The sequence below is a fragment of the Chroicocephalus ridibundus genome, chromosome 22, assembly GCF_963924245.1.
Source record: "Chroicocephalus ridibundus chromosome 22, bChrRid1.1, whole genome shotgun sequence".
Taxonomy (NCBI): domain Eukaryota; kingdom Metazoa; phylum Chordata; class Aves; order Charadriiformes; family Laridae; genus Chroicocephalus; species Chroicocephalus ridibundus.
In genome coordinates this window covers 6981889-7004653 of record NC_086305.1, presented here as the reverse complement: position 1 = coordinate 7004653, position 22765 = coordinate 6981889, and the positions used below count along the sequence as shown (strand labels likewise).

Here is a 22765-nt window from a genome sequence, read left to right as displayed (position 1 = left end):
AACGCCACGGGTGACAGCATGGGGACAGCTATCTCAGGGTGCGGGGCGCACGCCCCGGGGGGGTGGAGTGGCTTCGTGGCACAAAGAACTAACGCCGGCCTCTCTCTCTTCTCTCCCGGCAGTCCTGGTACCTGGGATAACCGCCGCCGTGCCGCCCCTTCGCCTCCCTTCTCCTCTGCTTTAGGCACCCCCAGAGGAACATCCCCGTCCCCGAGCACCAGGCCCAGCCTTGCGGTGACGACGGAGAGCGTGGACTCACGACGACGACGACGACGACGACGACGACGACGACGACAAGCAAAACCCACACCCGAAGGAAAGAGCGAGAGAAAGGAATAAGGAAAAGGGTCAAACTTTTTTAAAAAGGAAAACAGACAAACAAAACAACAACCCACCCCAGGAGGACCTTCCCCCCCCACCCCAGCGATGCGCCAGAAAACAAAGAAACAGAAAGAGAAGAAAAAAAAACACTATTATGTGTCCCGTCGGCCGGCACCGTGCCGAGACCTGACACAACTTGTGCCAGCGATGCCTCCCGGAGCGGCAGCGGGGCTGCGGCGCCAGAGCCCTGCCGGCCGCTCGCCGGAGGGTCGGATATGCAAACGGCTCTTGACTCTCTCATTCTTGCCTCTATGTGAGTAGAAAAGATCAATTCCCTCCCCCCGCCGTCCCCCCCAGCCCCATGCAGACTCTCGGGGGGGCCCCGGGGCCGGGGTGGGGCGCGGCGGGGTTGGGGGGGCCCTTCCTGCCGCCGGTTCCCAACGGATGCGGCCGCACTCGCCGTCGGGGCGGTGGGATGCTCCGTGCCGTGAAAGCGCCTCGGGGATGGGCGACGCCGTGCTGTGGTGACGCGGTGATGCGGTGGCATGGTGGCAGGGTGACACGGTGGCACAGTGGCCCACTCGGCTTGGCACAGCACGAGCGAGTGTCACAAGGAGGAGGGTGCTTGGGGACATGGAGGGTGCGTGGGCACGGACGGAGGAGGGTCGTGGTGGTGGTGGCACCCCGATTCCCGCGGGGACACGGTTTGGGGACGCTCCCACCACGGCCCCAGCGGGACCCGGCCTGCCACCGTCGGGCCATGACATCGGTCACGCCGCGGCACCGGTCACCGTCTCTCTGCAATGCCTTCCTCGCCCCCCAGCGTGCACCGGCCCCTGGCCCCACGTGTCCCCACGCGTGTCCCTGTGTCCCCCTGCGTGTCCCCACGCGGGGGGGGGGGGCGGTCCGCGGGGGCGTGCGTCCGTGTGTCTGAGCTATGCATTCCTGTGGACAGGTACCAGGTGGATGGCGAGGAGAGGGTGCGCTCGTGTTGCACATTTTGTAGGAAATGCACTTTTAAGAGGGAATCGTCAAAAAAAAAAAAAAAAAAAAAAAAAAGAAAGAAAAGAAAAAGAAGAAAAGGAGAAAAGAAAAAAAAAATCACAAAAAAAGGAGGAGGAGAAGGAGGAGGAAGAGGAGGAGGAGACGGAGCCCCCGGCACTGGCTTGCTGGGATGGCTGGTTTGGGGTTTTTGGTTTTTTTTTTTTTTTTTTTTTTAAAAATACAAAAGGATGGAGGAAAGGAGCCTGAGTGAGGCCGAGGGCAGAGCCAGCCCCACGGAGCCCCCAGCCCCACGGAGCCCCCGGCCCCACAGAGCCCCCGGCCCCGCGTCAAGTGCCTGAACTGCAGCGGGGAGGGGTCCCGGCACCCCCGGAGGAGCCCCCGGCTGGGGACCGCACTGGAGGAAGCACCCGGCTGTCCCCGTCTCACGCGATGGCAGCGTGGCCGGGAAGAGGACGCGGGGACATGGCAGTGCCTTAGAGCAGAGCGACCCACGCGGCGGCCGAGGCGAGGAGGAGGAAGGTGACGAAGGCTCCCGACGTCTCCAGCGAGATAGTGGCGGCCACGGAGGAGCCAGGTCCCAGGCGTGTCCCCAAGGGGACCCCACACCCCAGGGGACACCCCACGGGTGATGACGGAGAGAAGCCACCGTGGGATGTCCGGGAGCAGGGGACGTCATCGAGGCCACTGCCGCCACCCGCCTGACCCCCTCCCCTGGCACCCAGAGCTGCCCCGTGGACCACCGGCATCGCAGCCCCCGTCCCACTGGCCACCCCGCTCCCCCCGGCAGCTTCCCACCCCCCCACCCCACCCCCCCCAGCCCGGGACGGCGCAGCGAGGCCGGATCCCGCCCGCCCGCAGCACGGCACCGGGGAAAGGGCTGACGCAGGAAATCCCGGGAGACGAAAAAAATAATCAAAACGGACAAGAAAAGGAGAAAAACCCACAAAAAACCAACAACAACAACAACAACAACAACAAAACAAAAACACACAAAAAAAACCAACCAAAAAAAAAAAAAAAGCGCTTGGCGGAGAGGGAAACCTGGTTGTTATTTTTTTTTGGTTTTTTTTTTTTTTTTTTTACAAAAAAAGATCTGAGAAAAGAAACACATGGGAAAAAAAAAAGAAAAAAAAAAGGAAAAGACATAAAAAAAAAAAAAAGACAAATAAACTGCATGGTGCTTTAACAGGATCTGGTGACCTGGCTCAACCCAGCCGCCGATGGCTGATGCTGTGCATGGCAGACTGTATTAACCGGCTCTACCTTCCCCCCCCCCGCCCCCCCTCCCCCCCCCCTCCCCCGTCACCTTCAGCGAAAGAGAAAAAAAAAAAAAAAAAAAAAACAACAAAAAGAGGAGAAAAAAAAAACACACAAAAAATTCTGTAGAAAAGAAGAAAAAAAAGCCGTAAAAAAAAAAAAAAACCTACGAGGAAAAAAAAATAATAATAATAATCCATGTTTTCCTAATTTGCACGAAATTTTATACCACATGATGTGCCTTGCCTTCGAAGACTAAGTATTACCGGACCCGATATCAGTGCGAGGGAGTCGCTGCATGCCCGGGGCTCCCGGGGGGCCGGGGGGGCTGGGGGCGGCCGCCCCCCCCTTCGCCTCCTGCATGGCTTCTTCTCGGCCGGAAAAATCCCTTTTCTCTCGATTCTTCTTCTTATTTTTTTTTTTTTAAAGCAATTTTTTTTTTTTTTTTTTTTTCTTCACCCCCCCATCCCCACCCCCCCCCACACCCCTCGGAAACGTCTTCCAGTTGGTAAAAACCGATGCATCCTCTGCGCCAACACACCGGAATATGCAATAGCCGCTCAGCTGCGCCGGCGAGTTGGGGGGGGGGGGGGGGGGCCCGGCCGAGGGGGGGGCCGGGGGGGGGGGACCCAGCCACCCCTTTGCTTTGCGTCTCGTTTGTTGTTTTAGATTTTTGGCGTTTTTTTGGTTGGTTTTTTTTTGGGTTTTTTTTTTTTTAAATTTTCCTTCCCTTTTTTTTTTGGGGGGGGGGGCGGTTTATTTGGTTTTTCTGCTTATAGCAACCAAAGGCAGCGAGGCGGGAGGTGGCAGTGACACCCCCCCCACCCCCCCCCGTGTCTGAGTGTGTGTGTGTGTGTGTCCCCCCATAATGTTCGGGGGAACCCAGGCGTCCGGGTGCGGCAGGATGGACGAGGATGCGGTTGGGGTCACCGCGCGGGGGGGGGGGGGGAACGACCAGGGATGGAGACCCCCATGGCTGAGCCATTACGGGGGGGGGCCACAGCATCCCACCAACCTCCCCCCCCCCCCCCCCCGCCCCAGTTTTTAATTGGTTTTCAATGGGGCGCCGGGCCGGGAGGGCTGAGCCCAGCTGCTCTCGTGACAGGAATGGAACCGTGTGAATGTAGCTGTGCGCCCCCCCCCTCAAACCCAGGGCTGGTGTCGGGGGCGGGGGGGGTCGCAGAGCCCCCCCCCCCCCCATCCCCATCGGCTTCGTCTCCGGGGGTGCGGCTGGCGCAGCAGGGAACAGGCGAAGTCGCGGCAGGACGCGCCCTCCCACCCTCACTTTGCCCGTTCCCTGTCGCGCCAACCGCCGAGCAGGGTCCTGACACCCCCAAAAAATCCAGAATTTGCCTTAAAACCCAAGCGTCCCGCCGGCCGGAGAGAAAGACCCTCCCCCCCCCTTTCCCCCCGCAGTCCCACCCCTCCCCGAGGCTGAGGACTGACGCTGGTCGTGACACCGATGGGGCGGGTGGCACCGCGCGTCGCTGCTGCTTTGTGATGAAGAAACGTCGTCGTCAACGTATTTTATTTTTTGTTTTAATTTTTAATTTTTTATTTTTTGGTGTCCAAAAGTATTAGCGGGGGATCGAGGGGGGGGTGTGTCTGTGGGGGGGTGTGTCGCCCACCCACGCGGTTTTTTTGGGGGTCCCAGAGGGCGGGGGGAACATCCTTGGGAGGCTCTTCTTTCTGCGAGGTGCAGTATTGATTTCTGCAAGGACAATGCAACGGGGGGAGCGGGGGGGGGGGGGGTGGGTGTGTGAGGAGGGGGGGGTCGGCGTCCAGATGGGGGAAAAAGAAAAAATTAGAATTAAAAAAAAAACAAAAAAAAAAGAGAGAGAGAAAATTGGGGGGGGGGGGGGGGGAAGAGGGGAAAAAAAGGGTTTTAAGGCTAGAAAAGGATCAGCTCAAAGCAAAAAAAAAAAAAAAAAAAAATATATATATATATATCAAAAAATAGCATTTCTCAGCGGTGACCAGTGACAGACAGGGGAGGGAGGGGGGCACCCGGGGCTGCCCCCCCCCCCCCGCCCCCGCCCACGTCCATCTCCCGGCGAGCGTGGGGCCCGAGGGGAGGCGAGGGGCGCTGGCGCCCCTCGGGCCTGGGTCGTGTCCCCCCCCCCGCCCCGAGGAAGCCCCCGGCCCCGCGGGGGCAGCGGCCGGGGGTTCTCCCCCCCCCCCCCCCCCGCCTCACCCCTCCTTTTTGCTGCCTTCCCCCGCCACCCCCGGGGCCGGCCGCAGGCCCCCCCCCCCCCCCGCCCCAAAACCCGCCCTCAGCAAGAAAAGCACCTTAAACCATGTTAAAAAAAAAGGCAAAAAAGAATCAACTCGACACCCCCCAACCCGCAGGGTGGCAGCGGGGGGCGGGGGGGGGAGGGCGTCGGGCCGGGGGCTTTCCCTTTGTGGGGGGGGGTCTTTGCACTGCTCCTCCCGCCACCCCCCCCGGGGCCGCATCCCCCCGGCCCTGCCCAAAGGGAATATGCAAAACCCGGCCCCCCCCCCCCCCCCCCCGGCCCCCTCTGGGGTCACCGGCTGCGCGGGGACGGGGCGGGGGACGGGACAGGACGAGGGGGGGCGGACGGGACTACCACTAATTTTTATTATTTTTATTTTTTTAATCGTTCTCCCTTTTTGTTAAACCCCCCGCGGCCTCTGGGCTCGGTGGCCACAGTCGGGGGGGGGGGGGGGGGCGGCGGGGGGACACCCCCATCCTTGGGGATGCTCCGAGCCCCCCACCCCCCCCCCCCCACCCCGGCAGGATGGGGACCCTGAAGCGGGGGGGGGTGTGTGTGTCCGCTCGACAATCACTGCGGCCGGGCTCCCGCGGGGTTGGGGGGGGCTTGAGGGGGGGGGATGGCGGGGGGGGGGGGGTTTCATGCACTACAGTCTCTCCTAGAGGGTTTTTAGTCGGGCTCGTCGGCTTAAAAACAACAACAACAACAAAACAAAAAAAAAGATTAATTAAAAATAGTCCTTGGGACCTATAAATAATAATAAAAAAAAAAAAAAAGAAGAAAAAGTAAAAAAAAAAATAACCTGTATATATATATATATATAAAATCTCTCTCTCTCTCTCTCTCCACGTATATATATATGGGGCTGCAGGGGCCGGGGGTGGGCGCGGGTCCCTGCGGACCGACACACAGTTAAGGTACTTTAAAGCGCAAAGGAATATATATATATATATATAAAAAAAAATATATATATATATAAACCCCCCTATATATATATATATATGTCTGTTCGGTGGTGTTTTGGTTCTCTTCCCCCCCCCCTTCCCCCCTTTTCTTTTTGTACTATGAGTTTGGAATTGCTGCTTTCTGCCTCCCCCCAACCCCCCCCCGCCGCCCAACCCGGGCTCTGGGGAGCAGCACCCATAGTTGCCCCCCCCCCCCCCCCCCGGTTGCAGCGGAACCCGTGGGTGCCCCCATACAGCGGCACCCCGGGTGCCCCCCCCATACAGCAGCGCCCCTGGGTGCCCCCGGGGGGGGGCCCTTTGGGCACAGAGCGGCACCAGGAGATGGACTCGCCCCGAAGGCGCGGAGGCGGCAGCCGGCAGGAGCCGCCCCCCCCCGTGTCCCCCCCCCGTGTCCCCCCCCAAACCAAAAACCCCGCCGCAGTGCCTCCGCGCCGCCGGCTGCCCCCGCCCGCCTTTACAAGAGGGGGGGTGGGGGGTGGGGTGGGGTGTGTTGTGTGTGTGTGTCGTCGTCCCCCCCGCCCCGCCCCGCCCCCAACAAAACCCCACCGGGGCTGGGGGCGGTGGGTGCCCCCCCCCCCCCCGCCCCCCCCCACTCCCTCGCCGTTTATATTTTTACTAGTTAACCGGATTCTTCGCTTCTCGCTTGCCGCAGCCGTTACACACCCGCCGAGCGCACCAGGGCCGCGAGCCGGGGCCGGGACATATTCCCCCCCCTCCCCCGGGCTGTGATACCCCCCCCCCCCATCCCCGGCCCCTGCATGCCCCCCCCCCCCCCCGAGCCCCCCCCCCAGCTCGCCTCCCTGGTGCTTCACGATATTGATTATACCATTGTACGCAGCCATTACCGATAGCCGCCGCTCCTGCCTACGTACCAGTTACTGACCGTGACTATGGATTTTGGGGGTTTGGTTTTGTGGTTTTTTTTTCTTTTCATTTTTGGTTTTGTTTTCTTTATTTTGGGTTTTTTTTTTGGGGGGGGGTGTTTTTTTTTTTTTTGGGGGGGGTGTCTTTTTTGTTTCGTTTTCTTTTGGTTTTTTTTCTTTCGGTTGTTCCCCCCTCCCCCCCCCCCCCCCCCCTCCCCCTATGCAAAAAAGACAAAAAAGAGACAAAAAAGAAGAAAAAGAAAAACAAAAAACAAAAAAACAAAAAACTGACACACACACACACACACACAAAAAAAGATTAAAAAAAAAAAGGAAAAAAAAAGACAAAAAAAAAAATGTATAAAAATTAAACAAGCTATGCTTCAACTCCAGCCCGCCTCCGCCCTTCCTTCGCTGCCCCCGGGGGAAACTGAGGCACGGCGCCTGCCCTGGGGAGGCCCCGGGTGTCCCGGCTGGGGGCGGGGGGGGGCACTGGTGTGAACTGGGATGTACTGGAGCGGGGCCGTGCTGGGCAGGGGGTGCCCGTCGCCCTGGAGGGGGGGACCCCCACCCGTGGGTGCTCTGGGCCTGGATGAGGGGGGAGGCCGAGCTCGGGGAGGGGAGGGTGGCGGGGGGACACACGGGGGGACAGGGGCGCGGGTGGGTGCAGCCGTGGGCTCGTGGGGACACGGCGCTGCCGCCACCCCCTCGGCATCAAGACCGTGTCTGCGTGACGTCATCGCGCGTATCATCCTGCAGATCCTCGTGCCCCTCGTGCACATGACGTCATCGCCCATATGACATCATTGGCCGAAGCCGTGTGTCACCCCCCAGTCCCCATCGTTCCTGTCCTGAAGAACTGCTCAGGACAGGCGGGGGTCCCAAGGCCGGACGCCCCCCCGCGGTCCCCAGCCCCCCGTGACACCCCCCGGTCCCTGAGCTCCGGGACGCGGGGCAGGACGCCGGGGGCGGGGGGGGGGCAGCGGCACGGCCGGACACCGCCGAGGTCGCTGAGGCCTGGCAGCTCGGCACATGCCAGGAGCCCGCCACTGTCCCCTGCCCGATGGCACCAGGGGTGTCCCCGCAGCCGGCACCCTCGGGGGCGGCGGGGCAGCCGCGGGCCCCATCCTGGGGGCGCGGAGCCTCGCGGGGGCCCCAGAACGGCCCCATCCCCGGCGCGGTGACACCAGACGCTGGACGCCGGGACAGGCTGGGGACCTTTACTGGGGCACAGCCGGGGAACCCCCCGCACCCCACGGCGGGGAAACCTCCCCCACGTCAGGGAGGTGTGGGGAGGTCCCCGCTCCTGTCGCCGGCCGCCGCCCTCCGCGATCCGTTCCGTTGGGCGGCCGATCCGCGCCGGGGCTTGGCGGCAGCCGGGGCCGCCGCGGCACCTCCCGCCCCGCAAAACCCGGCGCGGATCCGCGTCCCGCGGACGGGGCCGAGGGCGCGGTTCCCCGACGGGGCGTCCCCGGGGCCGGGCGCCGGGCGGGCAGGTGGCGGCCGCCGCCTCAGAAGGACGTGGCCTTGCTCCGCTCCTCGCCGTCGCTCTCCTCATCGCTGTCCTTCTCGGCCGCCGGGTTGGCACGGCCGGTGCGCTCCAGCCTGCTGGTAGGGAGGCGTCAGCCAGGCATGGCCGCTGTGGCAGGGCACCCTGGCCCGCTCCCCTCGGGCGTCACCGTTGCCTTTGGCCATGCCGAGGGCGCACCGGACCACACACGGCACCGCCAGACCACACACGGCACCGCCAAGCCGTGCATGGCACCGCCAGCGTGTCGCCGTCCCCAGGGGGTGCCCGGTGCCAGCCCTGCAGTGCCCGGGCGGTGGTACCTGTCAGTCCCCGGGGTGTCCTGGACGTCGCCCCGCTTCCTGCGAGGGGAGAGAGGGGGTGAGCGGTGCCCGGGGTCCCCCCCCTGCAGCACCCTGCTCCCGGCCTCGGGCACGGCCGGAGCCTGCGCGCCCCCCCCCCCCGGGCCTCGGGTCGGTCCCCCCCACCCAGGTGGGTGCGGGATGCGTCCCCGTCCCACCTGCGCATCCTGATCTGCCAGAGCCGGTTGACGAGCAGGAGCACAAAGACGATGAAGAGGAAGACGACGACGGCCGTGAGGCCGAGGAGCCAGGGCTGCAGCTCCTTGGGGCCGGTGCCTGCACGGCAGAGGGATGGGGACGGGGATGGGGACAGCTTCAGGGAACCCCATCCTGCAGGGGACGGGAGCCCCCATCCCATGGCACAGGGTCCCGATTGTGCCGAGCCCAGCAGCAGGAGATGCTGGGGACACCGGGGGACGTTGGCAGGTGCTCGTTGCCACCCCCTCCCCACTGTCCCCTGCGTGCCGAGGAAGCCCCCCCCGACACAGCCAACCCCTCCCCGGGAGAGCACACGGGCGTCTGGCGTGGTGGGGGCCGCTGGGGACAGCAGGCAGGTGCCCCCAGATCTTTCTGCTCTGCTCCCAAAATGGTTGCTGCCGGGGCACTGGGACGCACTGGTCCTACTGGGAGGGTCTCCCGGGAGCTGATCCAATGCCTCGGGATGGGCATGGCCACCCCCAGGGTACTCGGGGCGCAGGGGTATGGGGGGCCACAGGGGCACCTACCGGCTTGTCCCTGGGCGGTGGCAGCGAGGACGAGCAGGACCAGGAGCGAGAGGGGCTGCGGGGCCCTCGGCATTTTGGGGCGGGGGCTGGGGCACGGCCGGGTCCTGCACCCCCAGGTGGGCTCCTCTCCCACGCTGCTGCTGGGGCCGAGTGCCGGTGCCGCTCTCTGCACCCGGGGCCAACGGGCGGCTTTTATTGGGCTCAAGAGGACAAGTGCCACCAAGTGCCATGGCAACGCGGCTCCTGTAACCCTTGGGAGGTGGCACTTCTCCCCCCGGCTCAGCCACCAGCACCTTGCAGCACCCAACAGCCACCACCTCGGGGACGATGGTGGCAGCCCCATGGCCAGGGCTGGGGTCCACCCGCCGGGTGGGTGAGTGGATGGAAGGAGGTACAGGCGGATGGAGGGACAGATGGACGGGCGGGTGGGTGGAGGGAGGGAGGGAGGGAGGGATGGGTGGGAGGTGTTTGGAGGGACAGACGGGTGGGTGGGTGGATGGACGGACGGACAGGTGGATGGATGGATGGGTGGGTGGATGGACAGATGGATGGATGGAGGGATGGATGGAGGGATGGAGGGAAGGATGGATGGAGGGACGGATGGATGGGTGGATGGATGGATGGACAGGTGGATGGATGGACAGATGGATGGATGGAGGGATGGATGGAGGGATGGAGGGAAGGATGGATGGAGGGACGGATGGATGGGTGTATGGATGGATGGAGGGACAGATGGATGGGTGGATGGACGGATGGATGGGTGGATGGAGTGATGGATGGGTGGATTGATGGATGAATGGAGTGATGGTCGGATGGATGGATGGGTGGATGGGTGGACAGATGGACGGATGTGCCCACCCTGCCTGCTGCCCCATCCCCGTCTCTCCCCTCTGCCCATGGGGCACCGCACGCCTGTCCCCACTGGCAGGGCTGGGGCAGATCCGGGCCGGTGTCCCATCCCCAGAGACATGGCTCCTGCCCTGACATATCGCGGGGACGGGGCAGCACGGGGCGGGGGGAGGTTGGGGGGCAGACAGTGCCAGGCCACCCCCCCAGCCCCCACCCAGCCCCAGGACAGCTGAGCCCCAGATGTGATGGCTGGTGCCAGCAGGACCCTGTCACGTGCCCGGGAAGTGCCCAGGTACCGTGAAGAGCTAATTATTAATGGCGTTATCAGAGACCTGCTCCACCGCACAGCCCCCACCCAGTGGGGCACAGGGGAAACTGAGGCACAGGGTGGCCAGCGACACCCAGGGACAGACCATGGGCTTCGGCAGGGCCAGCCTGGCCATGGCAATTGCCCAGGGGTGAAGAAGGAGCCTGGGGACATGGGGACAGGATCCCCACCAGAGGAATGGGGTGGGGGAAAATCAGCCCCCCCCGGGTTTGATGCAGGCGATGGGGTCTGTACGACGCAGCCCCATCCCCAGTGCCCCCACGCAGAGCCCAAGTGGGGCTGGTGGGTGCTTCGCCCCCCAAGACGGGCTTCGGGGGCACCTGTGGGTGCCACTGAACTCTGCTCCATCGGGAGGGGGCACGGCCTGCCAGCATCATGGCGGCGAGGGGGGCAGCGGGGCAAATCCAGCCTCGGTGAACAGCCGTCCGTCTGTCCGTCCCTCCCGGTGCGCCTGCGCGTGGCTGCGCTGCGTGAGACTCCCCGTAGGTGCGTGTACCCATGTTGCCACGTGCACGCGTGGCCATGTCCCCGGCGCCCACGCGTGTCTGTGCGCACGCCCAGGGTGAGACCCCGTGCCAGGAGTTTGCAACCCCTGAGCACCCGCCTTCACACACCCACAGGGGTGTCCACGCGCGTGCGCCCACACGGGTGTCCCTCCCCACGCGCCCGGGGGCTGGAGGGCTCTGCCGAGGGATGCTGCTGGCCCCAGGCGAAGGTCGGGGTTGTCCCAGCCCTGCCACCTCCCCGCGCCCACGCCTGGCTAAGGGGCGAGCGAGCGGGGCTGGGGCAGGCTGCTTTATTGGGGGGCAGCGATAGCAGCCCCGAGATAAGCGTGTGGGGCTGCGCCAAGGACGGTGAAGCCACGTGCCAGCGCCGGGCAGCGTCACCCCTGCGCCCGAGTCTGGGGCCGGCGGCTGTGCCGGGATCCGACGGCCAGGGGTGGCTGCCGGGGATCCCGCCGGTGGCGGGGCAAGGGGGTGTGTGTGTCCTGGCCCTAGAAAAACCTCTTCTTGTGGGAGTCGGCGAAGCTGATGGAGCTGCGCGGGGCGGCGGTGAGCAGCCCCAGCGGGATGTCCATGCCGGGCAAGGCGCCGGTGCCTTCACCCTCCGGCTTCCTCTCTGCCAGCACCTCGTCCTCCTCCAGCCACTCCACCTCCGGCAGGGCGCCCTCGGCCATCACCGCCTTCTCCTCCTCCTGCTTGGGCCCGAACGCCCAGTCTGCGAGGGCAGAGACGCAGCCGTCAGCAGCCACGGCAAAGGCCGTGGGTTTGGGGGGGGGACACCCCCCCTCCCTTGCCCCCACCCAGCCCCGCACGGAGCCCCAAAGCTCAACCCCGCCCTGGGCAGCACTCACCGGCGAAGTCGTGCACCAGGTCCTTGATGAGATGCCCCACGATGGCGTATGCCACCAACAGCACCAGGGTGGCCGCCATCATCAGGTAAAGGACGTAGCGGGGCAGGCGGATGCTGTCCAGGGCGGGGGGCTTGTAGTCCACGTACAGCACCCCGTCCTCCTCGGAAGGAGATTGCAGCAAATGCCTCGGCCCCCACGTCCCCGCGGTGCCAGGGAGCAGGGTGCCCCCCGCCAGGGCCATTGCCAGCTCCCCCCGCGCCCCAGCCCAGAGCCACCGAAGCCTCTGCCGCGCCGGGGGCCACGGGGGAGAAGTGGCATCAGGGTCCACCAGGCTCCTCGGCGCTGGGGGCTCACGGGGACAGCGGGGTCCCCATGCCTGGTGGCGGTGCCACTTGCCCTCCGTGCGATGGGGAGCCGCTCGCCCGCTGCTGCCGAAGGACAGAGCATCCGTGGGAAGGAGCTTAGCGCCGGCTAATCCTGGCACAGCCCCGGTGGGCTCAGCCTGGGGGGCGACCAGCGGGCTCCGACACGGCTCAGCATCCCCAGAGTCCACCCCTCTGGCAGCACCTCCATCCCTGGGAGTGGGGAGCCACCTGCAGCTGGTGAACCCCCAAAGGCAGGGATGGGGAGGGACACTCTGAGACCTCCCCCCACTCCTCTGAGCTCCGTTAAATCCCTCCGCGGGCCCCGGATCCCCCGAGCAGATGGTGCGAAATCCCGGCAGCAGCGCCCTGCCCCGGAGGACACGGTGCCCTCTGCGCCGAGAGGCGATGGGCGGAGGGGATGGGTGCCGCAGCCCCACACTGGGGGGGCTCCCACAGGGCCCCTTTTGCAGCACCGAGCCCAGCTGCGGCAAGTAGCCCACAGCGAGGGGCTGTCACCTCCCCGGAGCTCCGTGTTGGGCCACTGCGTACGGCACCCGGTGCTCGGCGCCGCTCCTGCGATGAGGAGCAGCCTGCAGAGGAGGGCAGGGGCCGGGCACCGCCTGAAAGCGGCACCCTCTGCACCAGGAGGGTGCAGGGCTTGGCCCGGACCAGCAACAGCCTCGAAAAAAACCCAACCCAAACCCTTCCCAGGGCGTGTTGGCCAGCGAGGGATGAAAGTGCCCGGGGGGTTCGGTGCCAAGTCAGGGCTCAGTGCCCGAGCCCTCCTCCGCCCCGGCACACATCCCAGCTCTGCTGCACCCAGGTCATCCCTGGCCAGATCCCGGCCACAAAAATGCCAACTTCGTTCCAATTTGGGCTTAAAAGGCATTTGGGAGAGCAGAGGCAAACGCCGGCGCGGAGGTATTTGGAAACAACCCTGCGTGGTGCAAGTGAGTCACCTGTGGAAACGCCGGAGAACAGCAGGGAGCAAGGGTCGGAGCAGCCGGGGTGATAAAACGGGGAGAAGCACACCAGGGAAACACGCCGGCAGCATGCTGAAGCCCGTGCGCCGATAAGGTCCCGGTGTGGAGCTGGCAACCACCTTGGCACGTTATTGGTGTCAGGGGGAAATGGCACGTCCCGCTGCCCTGCCACATCGCCCGCGGGGGCAGAGAGGGGCGCGGACACCCCAGAGCTCGGGGATGGCCATCTGGGTCCTGCCCATCACCCAGGGGCTTCGGAGGGCGAGGGAAGAGGGGAAAGGAGCCCCATGACAGCTGCCGACTCCACAACAGCATGAAAACATCGGGTCTTTGTCCCCAATGCCGAGGAACTGAGGTTCTGTGGCCCTCATCCTCCACGTCACACACCAGCAACCCCATCGACAGCGCCTGAGTGTGCCCGCCTGACTTCCAGCAAGCACGTACAGGCGACCCAAATTTGTCATGTCTCCCATAGAAACCCCTTCCCCGCAGTCCTGAACCGGGCCAGGCTGGGCTCCCTGTCCCAGCCGCGTCCCCAAACGCCAGAGCCCCCGGGACCCGAGTCGGCCGCAGCAGCAGCTTTAGGGACTAAGAGGATTGAGCCCGGGAGTGACTCGCAGGGAGGCTTCGGTGCAGGGGAAAAAGCCCCGTCAGCAGGATGCCAGTCCCCGTGGTGCAGCGGGACCCCACCGGCCCCTCCGCTGGGCAGCACCGTGGGGGCTCCTGGGGCACCCCCCGGGCAATGGCTGCTGCCCTCCTCCCCGGGGCTTCCAGGGCTGCGAGGAGGGTTTTTACCCCATTGCCAGCAGGGACCCCACCCCGTGCTCTCTCCTCCTGTTACGGTTGGACTTGATCATCTTAAAAAAATCTTTTCCAACCTAAATGATCCCGTTCCATGATTCTATTACAGCAGCCCCAGGTCTCCCCACCTGACCCAGCGGCACCGGGGGCACCCCGCATCCAGGTGAGGGCTCAATCACAGCTCGACTCACGCAGGAGCTCCCCCAGCAGCACTTTATTCCCTGCCAGCCCCCCCCCCTCCCTGCCCCCAGTGCCCACACTGAGCTACCAGGGGGGTTTGGGTGCTGGGTGACGGCAGCAGACACCAGCCTCAGCCCTCCCAGGTCTGGTTAAACGCTGGGGAAAGTCCGGGCAGGCTCTGCCTCACCCCGTAAGCCCTAATGGCAGCACCGTTCCCTGCAGAAAGAAAAAGCGCAGCCAAATCTTCCAAAACTTTGCCATGAAACAACCCCCATCCCAGGGCAAAGGCTGCCGCAAGCACGGCCCTGGCCTGCCCCGACAGGAGAGGCCAAACCCACAGCAGCTTCTCCACCGCAGAGGCAAGGAGGGACCCGGCTCAGCACCAGCACCAAGGGCTATTTTTGAGGCATCGTACCACTACAGCCTACGAGAGCGAGTGCCCAAAGCCAGCCCTGGCCCCCAGCAAAGCCCAGGCAGGGAAAACGGAGCTGTTTCACACCGAGCCGCCACGGCAGCACAAGCCCAGAGCAGCCCCGGGCCCCGTGCAGCTGCGACAGGCTCCGACGTGCAGTGCGGAGCCCACCTGGTCCGAGCCCCGAGCCAGGCTGCGGGCAGACGGTGCTGATCCTGGCAGGGAAAGAGGGGCAGATCCAGGAAACAGGAGGTGGCGGGGGGTGGGGGGGGCAAGTAGCAGCTCAGCCTGGATTTGGAGGGAGAAGGCAGCTGTAATTGTGCCAGAGAGCAAATCCAGTTCCTCCTCCACCTCTGCCGCGGCAAGGCACGGATCCATGTTGATGGAGGCGGCCATGAAAGCGCAGCCGGCGGGGGTGGGAGGCAGCACGCCCAGCCTGTACCCCCCCAGCCAGGGCTCAGGCGGAGGCCTGCAGCTTGCAGAGCCCGTCGGCGTACTGGAACTGGGTGCCGTTCTCATACTCGTACATGTCCAGCGCCACCTCGCAGCTCTCCCGCACCACCCGCTCCTCGTCGCGGGCGAAGGCGCGCAGAGTCTCCAGGCAGGAGGGGCGGGCGATGGAGCCCAGGGCCTCGGCACACTCATGGCGCACCATGGGGCTCTCGGCGCGGTTGCGCAGCGCGGCCGTCAGCTGCGGGACACAGGCCTCATCCTGCATCTGGCCCAGCACGTAGCCGATCTCGTGGCGGAAGAGGGCACTGCCAGAGCACAGTCCTGCAGGGAGGAGGCGAGAGTGAGCCATTGCTGCCCCAAAAGTGCTCTGGGACGCTTGGCCGGAGCCCCCCACCCAGAAGCCGGGGGAAAGCCATGGGGCAGGCTGGCCTGGGGGTTACAGCTGGTGGTCGCCACTCCAGACCTGTGGGTGCTTTTGGGGAAGAGGACAAAATACCTACGGGAAGGGCTTGTCCCACCCTGCTCCCTGACCCCGCACAGCCAGGGCGGCCCCAGCACCGCGTGCCCGCAGCCGTGCCCCAGCAGCGTAGGGACGCCCTCTCGTGACGGCGGCACCCATCCTCCTGGCAGGGCTGCCGGCACCCTCCCCTGCCCCAGGGAGCCTGCACTGCCCACGGGCCCTGCCCCAGCAGTGCGACATGCCTGCGGCACACTGGCAGCACAGACACAGCCTTGAGCCCCCCCGTGCTGTGGGAGGCTTCAAACAGCTGCAGCAGGAGCTCACAGATCCCTGCACACCTCGTCTCACAGCGCAGACGTGCCCCCAGCTCCTCACAGATGGTTGGACAGCCTCGTCCGGGTCCCTTGGGTGAGGGGGTGGGTCCAAACAGTTCCTGAGCTGTGGTCTACCCCTTCCCCACTCGGGAGACATTCTCTCCCCTCTCCAGAGCTATTCCCAAACCCCAGCATGAGGCTGTCACAGCCTCTGACCGCAGGACCAGAGCCCACCAGGTCCCACTGGCTGGTCCCAAGCCAACATTACAGACTGTGCCCTCTCCCACCTGGACCCACGGAGAAAGGGGGCCTGGAGGATGGCGAGGGGGCTGTGAAACACCTAAGAGCACCAAGCGCTTTGTGACGTGGCTCCTGCAAACGAGCAGGGGGAGAGCAGCTCTAGAAACAAATGGACGAAGAGCCTAAAAGGAGCCCCGCAGCTCTGGCAGCCCTGGATTTGGGAAGGACTAATCCCAGATTAACCTGTACAGACTGCAGGAAGCCTCACGCTGGCCCTTACCGTCTGCCAGCGCCAGCACAGCAGCCTGGCCACCCAGGTTTCGCAGGGCAAACATGGCCCGGTAGCGGTCGAACAGCGAGCGTGACTCATCCAGGAGGGTTTCGCGGAGTTTGCTGATGTCCGTCTCCTCAGCAGGGGGAGCAGGATCCACAGAGAGGTAGGGGCTGGCACCCGGCTCCTGCTTGTTCTCCTGCAACCACTCCAGCCTCCTCACTGCCAGCTGACACGTCTCTGCCACCTGCAGGGACAGGAACACAGCCCTGGCTGTGGGACAGTATCATACAGCGCTGGGAGGGCACCCAAGGCTTCCCCACAGCGGCTGGGCACCAGCACACAGCAGGATGCCACTCATGGTGTCCACAGGCAGGGGCTGCCCAGGAGACACATGCTTGCCCCTCCCGGACCAGCAGCGCTACATCCCAGGGAAAATGACACCCCCCCCCCCCCCGCCAGGACCCTCACCTCAACCACGGGATCCTCTGAATAGCGTTTCAGGATATCCAGCACACTGGGATTCCCGATAGCACCCAGGGCTTCACCTGAAAGAAGGAAGGACGTGTCAGGAGGTTAATAAAGTGTCTACGTGAGGAGGACCCTGCTGTGTCCTCCGGCAAAGCCCCGCCCCGCTCTGAAGTGGGGTTATAGGCCTGACTCTGACTGATCCTAAGTGGCACAGCCAGGCAACTAAACACGGCAAGGGCCAGGTCAGCAGGAAGGGGAAGGCTCAGCCAACCAGTCTGGCAAGGGGACATGGTGAGGCGGTAACACGCCTCAGCTTTTTCCAAGCCACAACACCCAAACCAGATCAAGGCCATCGTGAACTGTTCGGTATGGGGGGAAGCACCCGCAAGTCCCACTTGTGGAATGGACCCCTCCCCTGCACCCACAGCCGCAGGAGCTGCCATCGTACCCGCCTCGTGCCTGACCATGGGCTCCTGGCTGGCGTCCTCCAGCACCCGGACGAGCACGGGGATGGCCGCTTCATCCTGCATCTGCCCCAGACAGTAAGCCAGCTCATGCTTCAGCAAGGCAGAGCCGTCCCCGAAGGCCCGGCCGATCCACTCCACGGCCGCCCGGCCGCCCAGGTTGCGCAGGGTGAAGAGGGCCCGGAACCGGGCGGGCAGGGGCTGGGTCGCGTCCACCAGCGTCCGGCCGATGGCCGCCACCTCCTCCGCTGTCACCATGGCGCCGAGGCAGGCAGGGCCCGGGCACACGCAGGTCTCTGGCGGGACTCCCTCCGGTCACACTCCTGCGGACGGGGAAGGGGTCAGGGGGGCCCCCGGCGCAGCCTCAGCCACCAGCGGGTCCCGCACCCTGGGGCAGGGCGGGCGGAGAGGGCCGCGGCCCAGCCCGGAGCTGCCGTGGGGGAGAAGGGGGCGCCCCGGCCGAGCAGAACCGAGCCACGGGAAGTGCTCGACCCAGGCACCGGACCGAGCCGGTCCCCCCGCCGCGGCCGCTCAGCCCCGCTCGGCCGGAGCCGGCGGACCCAGCCCCGCACTCACCGAACGCCGCCATGCTGCTGCTCACGTGACCGCGCCGGCGGCTCCTACCACCGCACTTCCGGGTAGGGGAGGGCGGGGCCGCCCCGAGCCCGCCCACGCCGGGAGGGGAGCAGCCTTGCTGTCTGTCCCCCCCTCCGCTCCCGCCGAGTGGGAGCGGCCGGGGGAGCGGGGTAGCGGCGGCGCACGCGCGGCGGCGCGCAGGCCCGGGCCGGGCCGGGGGGCTGTGTCCCATGGCCGCTCCTGGGCCCCGCACCCCACGGCCGGCACGGGCGGGAGTGGGGCGGGGACCCGCGGGTTGAGGCCCCGCAAAGCCACGGGGAGCCCCTTCCCGTGGGAGCTTCGTGGTTGGGGAGCGTGGCCCCGCTAGGGACGGCCCCACAGCACCAGGGGCCTTTGGGGACGCCAGGGGACACCGCACCCACACGACACCTGTACCGCACACACGCAGCCGGGGTGCCACGTCCATCATCCCTGCTGGGGCTCCTCCAACCACCCCCAGTGCTCCAGCCGGGACACCCCGGCCCGTGGGAAGGGTGACATGGCGGGACATGCCTGTGCCGTCCCTGCCACCTGGCTCCTTTACAACGGAGCGCTGGTGGAGGTGTCTCTGCGCCCGGGCAGTGTGCCACCGGGCTCCAGCCTGCAGCAGGCGGGCAGCGGGGGAATAAATGGCAGCTGCTTGATTTCCCAGACGATACGGGGGCAGAGCTGCATGTTTCTGCTCACGCTGCAGCTGGGCTGGGAGCAGAGATTGGAGGCACTGGCGGAAAGAACCGGCCGGTGGGACGAGGAGGGACCACGCGGTCCGAGACATGGACCCTCATAGCAAACCCCTCTGAAGAGGAGCGAGGAGGGATGCCAGGCTGTGGCGGAGGATCAGCCCGCTCCCCCGAGGGCAGCACGTGCTGCCTGAGCAGCAGCAGAGCGGGAGTTTGTGGATGCAATTTCATTCTGGGCTGGTGCCAACCCCTGGCAAGTCACTGCTCTGCCTCTTCCTTCCCTTCCCTTCCCCTCCCAACTGTGTTTACGCAGCAAGTTTCATACCTTCAAAGGGGTTTTGCTTTCTTATTTCAAGCCTCCTGACGGAGGGGCCTCGGGCCAGAGCCGTGCTCCCAGGAAAGGGAGCCCCAGGCAGCCCTCTCCCTCACCCAGCCCCTATCCCCACTTTACTTGCGCAGCATACAACACACCACCAGACAGCTCAAATCCTGGAAGAGAGCAAGGGCACAAAATGCATTCCACTGCCCAAAACCACCTCGGCAAAACCAGCATGAGCGCGACGCAGCCACCCCTCCCTCCCCTCCCAGCCGGTGCAGCTGGCAGCTGTCGGCAGAGGCGAGAGGGTCCAGTCCTTTTCCGCACAGCCAAGAACTGCTGGGCCAATGTTTGCTGGAGTCCGTGGGAAGTCTGTGAGCGAGGATGCGCAGGGCTGCTGCACCCCGCTGGCCCCGTCAGCCCTCCCCGCAGCTCTCGAAGTACTGGCACATCAGCTCGCGCACTTGCTCGGCCCGGCCGTCCTCCATGGCGGCGGGTGCGGGCTGGCAGGGCTTGGGCAGCTCGGTCGGCTCGGTGCCCTCCAGCCACTCCTCGTTGAAGGGGTTGTCGTGGGCTTCACAGATGTTGTGCAGGATGCAGCAGGCGAGGACGAGGGTGGGCAGCAGCTCCAGGCTGCAGTCGTCGCACTTCAGGAGGATCTGCCAGCGCGCCTTCAGGCGCAGGAAGGCGTTCTCAATCACGCTGTGCGCCCGCTTCAGGCGGTAGTTGAACCGCAGCTGCCGCTGGGTGAGGTTCTTGTCCTCCTGGTAGGGCTTGAGGATCCAGTCTTGCAAGGGGTAGGTGGCGTCGCCCAGCAGCACGTACTTCTGCGCCTTCCCCATGAAGTGCTTGGGAGGGTTGGGGCACAGCCGGCCCTCCTTGGCCAGCACCCACAGGCTGGAGCTCTCCAGGACCGCGCTGTTCTCCATGCTGCCTGGGAAGGCGGTGGAGACATCCCAGAACTGGCCCAGCCCGTCCACGGTGGCCTGGGTCAGGATGGAGTGCCAGCCCTGGCCGTTGCAGTAGTCGGCGCTGAGGCGCAGGGGCGGGTGGATGGGGATGTGAAGGCTGTCCAGGGCCCCGATGCAGTGCGGGAAGCCCCAGCGGGTGCGGAAGATGCGCACCATGTTCTCCAGCTCCTTCTCGTTGGGCAGGCGGAGGTAGAGGGGCTTCAGCAGCAAGACGACGGCGTAGCTCACCTCCCGGACACACGTTTGCACTGTGGAGGGCCCCACGCCGAAGAGCGGGCTGAGAGTCTGGTACTCCACGTTGGTGGCCAAGTGCCAAAGGGCCACGGCCACCCTCTTCTCCAGGGGCAGGGTGGGGTGGAAGTGGGCGCTGTGCGGAGCCAGCCCTGGCCGCAGCTGGTTGCAGACATAGAAAAAGGTCTCCTTGGACATCCGAAACTTCTCCAGCCAGTCCTGGGGCCCAAACTCCTTCAGGACCACCCGCTCCCACCAGTCCGGGCCCCTGACGCTGGGCCAGGCGCGGGGGTAGAAGTAGCAGCTGGTTCTCCTCCGGCGAGCGATCAGGAGCTGCAGCATGGTGGGGAGACGAGAGGGATGTGAGACAGCGCTTCCCCGGCCCCCACAAAGCGATTCCCTGGGACATCCCCGCCTCTGGAGACCATCCATCGCCAGTGACCTGCTCAGGGCAGGGAGGACGCCTGGTACCACATGGACGGTGGTCCCGACCGGCCTAACAAATTTTCCTGTTCCTGGGAAAGCCCGCCCAGGCAAATCCGCCAGGCAATAGCTGTCACCCTGGGGGAGACGCCCAGGTGCCACAGACAAGGAGCCTTCTGGAAAAGTCCCTTTTTGGGGTGGCCGCTTACTCTGCGGTTTGATTTTTTTTAACAATTATTACTTGCTTTCCTGCAACCAACCAAGTGAACGGGGGGCTCAGTCATGGTTCGGAAGGGGGTGCGAGCACCTGCGCTCCCAGCCCCTCCACGGGAATTGATTTACTGTTTTATATTCCAAAAAACATCTTTAAGCTGAAAAGAGCTTTTTTCACCTTTCTTGGCAACTGCCCAGGGAAGTGGGTTCCCCGTGTTCGCCTCCCCCCCCCCCGCCCCCAGCTTGTCCTCGCTGCCACATGTCCCCAGGCCCTTTGTATCCCCCATCCCTTGTGTCCCCCACCTTTGATGTCCCCCCCTCCTTCATGTCCCCATGAATTGATTTTCTGTTATTAAATTCTAAAAAACATCTTTCAGCGTTAAGCTGAAAAGGGGGGGTGATGTCACCCCCTCCTTCACGTCCCCGCGTCCGCTGCATCCCCTTTCCTTTGTGCCTGGGTTCACATCCTGTGTCCAAGTCCCCTGTCCTTCATGTGCCCCCCGTCCTTTGTGTCCCACATATCCCCTACATTCCCTATCTGTTGTGACCTCTGTCTCCCCCCCGCATGTCCTTTGTGTCCCAAATCCTTCTTGTCCCTGTGTTTCATGTCCCAAGTGTCTCCCATGTCCGCCACCTTGTGTCCCCTCGTACCCCCATCCTTCCCATCCCTGCAGAAACACCCCATTCCCCATTTTTTGTGTCCCCATGCCCCATGTGTCTCCTCACGTCCTTCGTGTCCCACATGTCCCCATCCTTTGTGTCCCCGTCACCTGGGCTCCCCATGGGACCTCTGCGTTCCCCCATGACCCCATCCTTCCCATCCCTGCACCTTGTGTCCGGCACATCCCCCCCATGTACTGCATGTTCCATATGTCCCCCATGTCCTTCGTGTCCCTAGTGTCCCCATCCTTTGTGTCCCTGTAATTTAGGTCCTCCATGTGACCTGTGCCCCCTCCCGAGCCCCCGCTCCTTCCCATCCCTGCACCCCACCCCGTTCCCCATTTTTTGTGTCCCCAATGACCCGTGTGCCCCCCATGTCCTTCTTGTCCCACAGGTCCCTGCATCTTGTGTCCTGCACATCCCCCCTGTTCCCCATTTTTGTGTCCCCATGACCCGTGTGCCCCCCCATGTCCTTCTTGTCCCCCATGTCCCCATCCTTTCCTTCGTGTCCCGCATGTCCCCCATGTCCCCATCCTTTGTGTCCCCATGACCTCTGTGGCCCCCCATGTTCTTCACGTGCCACACGTCCCCATCTTCTGTGTCCCTGTGACTTGGGTACCCCCCATGTCCTTCACATCCCCCATGTCCTGTCTGCTCCCCCGTGTCCTTCGTGTCCCGTATGTCCCCACCCTTTGTGTCCCCATGACCCGTGTGCCCTCCACGTCCTTCACGTCCCCCACATCCCCATCCTTTCCTTCGCGTCCCGCGTGGCCCCCATGTCCCCATCCTTTGTGTCCCCGTCTCCTGCCTGTCGCCCCGTGTCCCCCCCGCCCCTCCGCCCCGTCCCCGCCTGTCGTGTCGTGTCGTGTCGCGTCCTCCGCGCCCTCCCCGTCCCCGCCATCACCCCTCCCTCCCCACCCCCCCGCCCCGGTCACCGTCATGAGCCGTTTCTGCCGCTGGCTGTAGTAGTGCCGGAGCCAGGCGCGCCGCTGCGGCCCGTCCCAGGCCCCGGCACCGGCCGCAGCCGCGGCCCCGGCCCCGGGCATGGCCCGCCGCCCGCCCGCCCGCCGCCGCCGCCGCCGCGCCAGCGCGCACAGCAGCACCAGCAGCCGCTCCTGCATTTTCAAATCGGGAGCCGGGGCCGCCCTGGAAGCGATCGGCCGCGGGGTCACAGCGGGACCGGGGGGGGCGGGACGGGGCGGCACCGCCGCCATTACCGGGCCCGCCCCGGCCGGCTCCGCTGAACCCCCACCCCACCCCACTCCCCTCCGGCACACCGGGCTGTCCGCGGCCCGGCCCGCGCCTCACGGGGAACGGCTGCGGGGCTGCCCCGCGGGCTGCCCCGCCCGCCGGGACGGGGCCCGGTGCTCCGTCCGTCTTAATCAACACACATGATTTTAATGAGCAGGGAGGTCCGAGGCCCCGTGCGGGAGCGGGGCGAGCCCCCCGGGGCGGGGCGGGGCGGGGCGGGG

At 64.9% G+C, this 22765-nt stretch overlaps 5 protein-coding genes across 9 annotated transcripts in view; 1 reads left to right on the top strand and 4 right to left on the bottom strand.

Moving 5' to 3' along the window:
• Window positions 1-2105, top strand: part of NFIC (nuclear factor I C) — a 45298-nt gene extending 43193 nt beyond the window's left edge. For all 5 annotated transcript variants that reach the window (XM_063357876.1, XM_063357879.1, XM_063357878.1 and 2 more), the window contains one exon: window positions 123-2105. In XM_063357876.1, coding sequence (XP_063213946.1) covers window positions 123-140 — 18 coding nt within the window. In that variant the 3' untranslated portion in view covers window positions 141-2105. The remainder of the gene's footprint in view (window positions 1-122) is intronic.
• A 4780-nt stretch (window positions 2106-6885) lies between these two features.
• SMIM24 (small integral membrane protein 24) lies at window positions 6886-9428 on the bottom strand. Its single transcript, XM_063358215.1, has 4 exons — window positions 9240-9428; window positions 8673-8790; window positions 8476-8514; window positions 6886-8250 (listed from the first exon to the last, which is right to left on the bottom strand). Exons 1-4 carry the CDS (start codon window positions 9310-9312, stop codon window positions 8157-8159), a joined length of 324 nt encoding a protein of 107 aa, XP_063214285.1. The 5' UTR covers window positions 9313-9428; the 3' UTR covers window positions 6886-8156.
• A 1639-nt stretch (window positions 9429-11067) lies between these two features.
• On the bottom strand, window positions 11068-12646 carry SMIM44 (small integral membrane protein 44). The gene is made up of 2 exons (XM_063358322.1): window positions 11771-12646; window positions 11068-11634 (listed from the first exon to the last, which is right to left on the bottom strand). Exons 1-2 carry the CDS (start codon window positions 12009-12011, stop codon window positions 11411-11413), a joined length of 465 nt encoding a protein of 154 aa, XP_063214392.1. The 5' UTR covers window positions 12012-12646; the 3' UTR covers window positions 11068-11410.
• A 1508-nt stretch (window positions 12647-14154) lies between these two features.
• Window positions 14155-17884, bottom strand: DOHH (deoxyhypusine hydroxylase). Its single transcript, XM_063358321.1, has 5 exons — window positions 17761-17884; window positions 17169-17507; window positions 16721-16797; window positions 16259-16496; window positions 14155-15285 (listed from the first exon to the last, which is right to left on the bottom strand). Exons 2-5 carry the CDS (start codon window positions 17440-17442, stop codon window positions 14969-14971), a joined length of 906 nt encoding a protein of 301 aa, XP_063214391.1. The 5' UTR covers window positions 17443-17507; window positions 17761-17884; the 3' UTR covers window positions 14155-14968.
• A 943-nt stretch (window positions 17885-18827) lies between these two features.
• Window positions 18828-22360, bottom strand: LOC134526312 (uncharacterized). Its single transcript, XM_063358083.1, has 2 exons — window positions 22229-22360; window positions 18828-20330 (listed from the first exon to the last, which is right to left on the bottom strand). Exons 1-2 carry the CDS (start codon window positions 22337-22339, stop codon window positions 19212-19214), a joined length of 1230 nt encoding a protein of 409 aa, XP_063214153.1. The 5' UTR covers window positions 22340-22360; the 3' UTR covers window positions 18828-19211.
• Window positions 22361-22765: the final 405 nt, after the last annotated feature.

Coding starts and splice junctions, on each gene's coding strand:
- SMIM24 (XM_063358215.1), bottom strand. CDS start 9,312: ATGCCGAGGGCCCCGCAGCCCCTCTCGCTCCTGGTCCTGCTCGTCCTC. Junction 8,791..9,239: donor CACCGCCCAGGGACAAGCCG/GTAGGTGCCCCT, acceptor TCTGCCGTGCAG/GCACCGGCCCCAAGGAGCTG. Junction 8,251..8,475: donor GACACCCCGGGGACTGACAG/GTACCACCGCCC, acceptor CCCTACCAGCAG/GCTGGAGCGCACCGGCCGTG.
- SMIM44 (XM_063358322.1), bottom strand. CDS start 12,011: ATGGCCCTGGCGGGGGGCACCCTGCTCCCTGGCACCGCGGGGACGTGG. Junction 11,635..11,770: donor CCTGGTGCACGACTTCGCCG/GTGAGTGCTGCC, acceptor CTGCCCTCGCAG/ACTGGGCGTTCGGGCCCAAG.
- DOHH (XM_063358321.1), bottom strand. CDS start 17,442: ATGGTGACAGCGGAGGAGGTGGCGGCCATCGGCCGGACGCTGGTGGAC. Junction 16,798..17,168: donor CATGGTCAGGCACGAGGCGG/GTACGATGGCAG, acceptor TCCTTCTTTCAG/GTGAAGCCCTGGGTGCTATC. Junction 16,497..16,720: donor CAGAGGATCCCGTGGTTGAG/GTGAGGGTCCTG, acceptor CTGTCCCTGCAG/GTGGCAGAGACGTGTCAGCT.
- LOC134526312 (XM_063358083.1), bottom strand. CDS start 22,339: ATGCCCGGGGCCGGGGCCGCGGCTGCGGCCGGTGCCGGGGCCTGGGAC. Junction 20,331..22,228: donor GGCAGAAACGGCTCATGACG/GTGACCGGGGCG, acceptor ACCATGCTGCAG/CTCCTGATCGCTCGCCGGAG.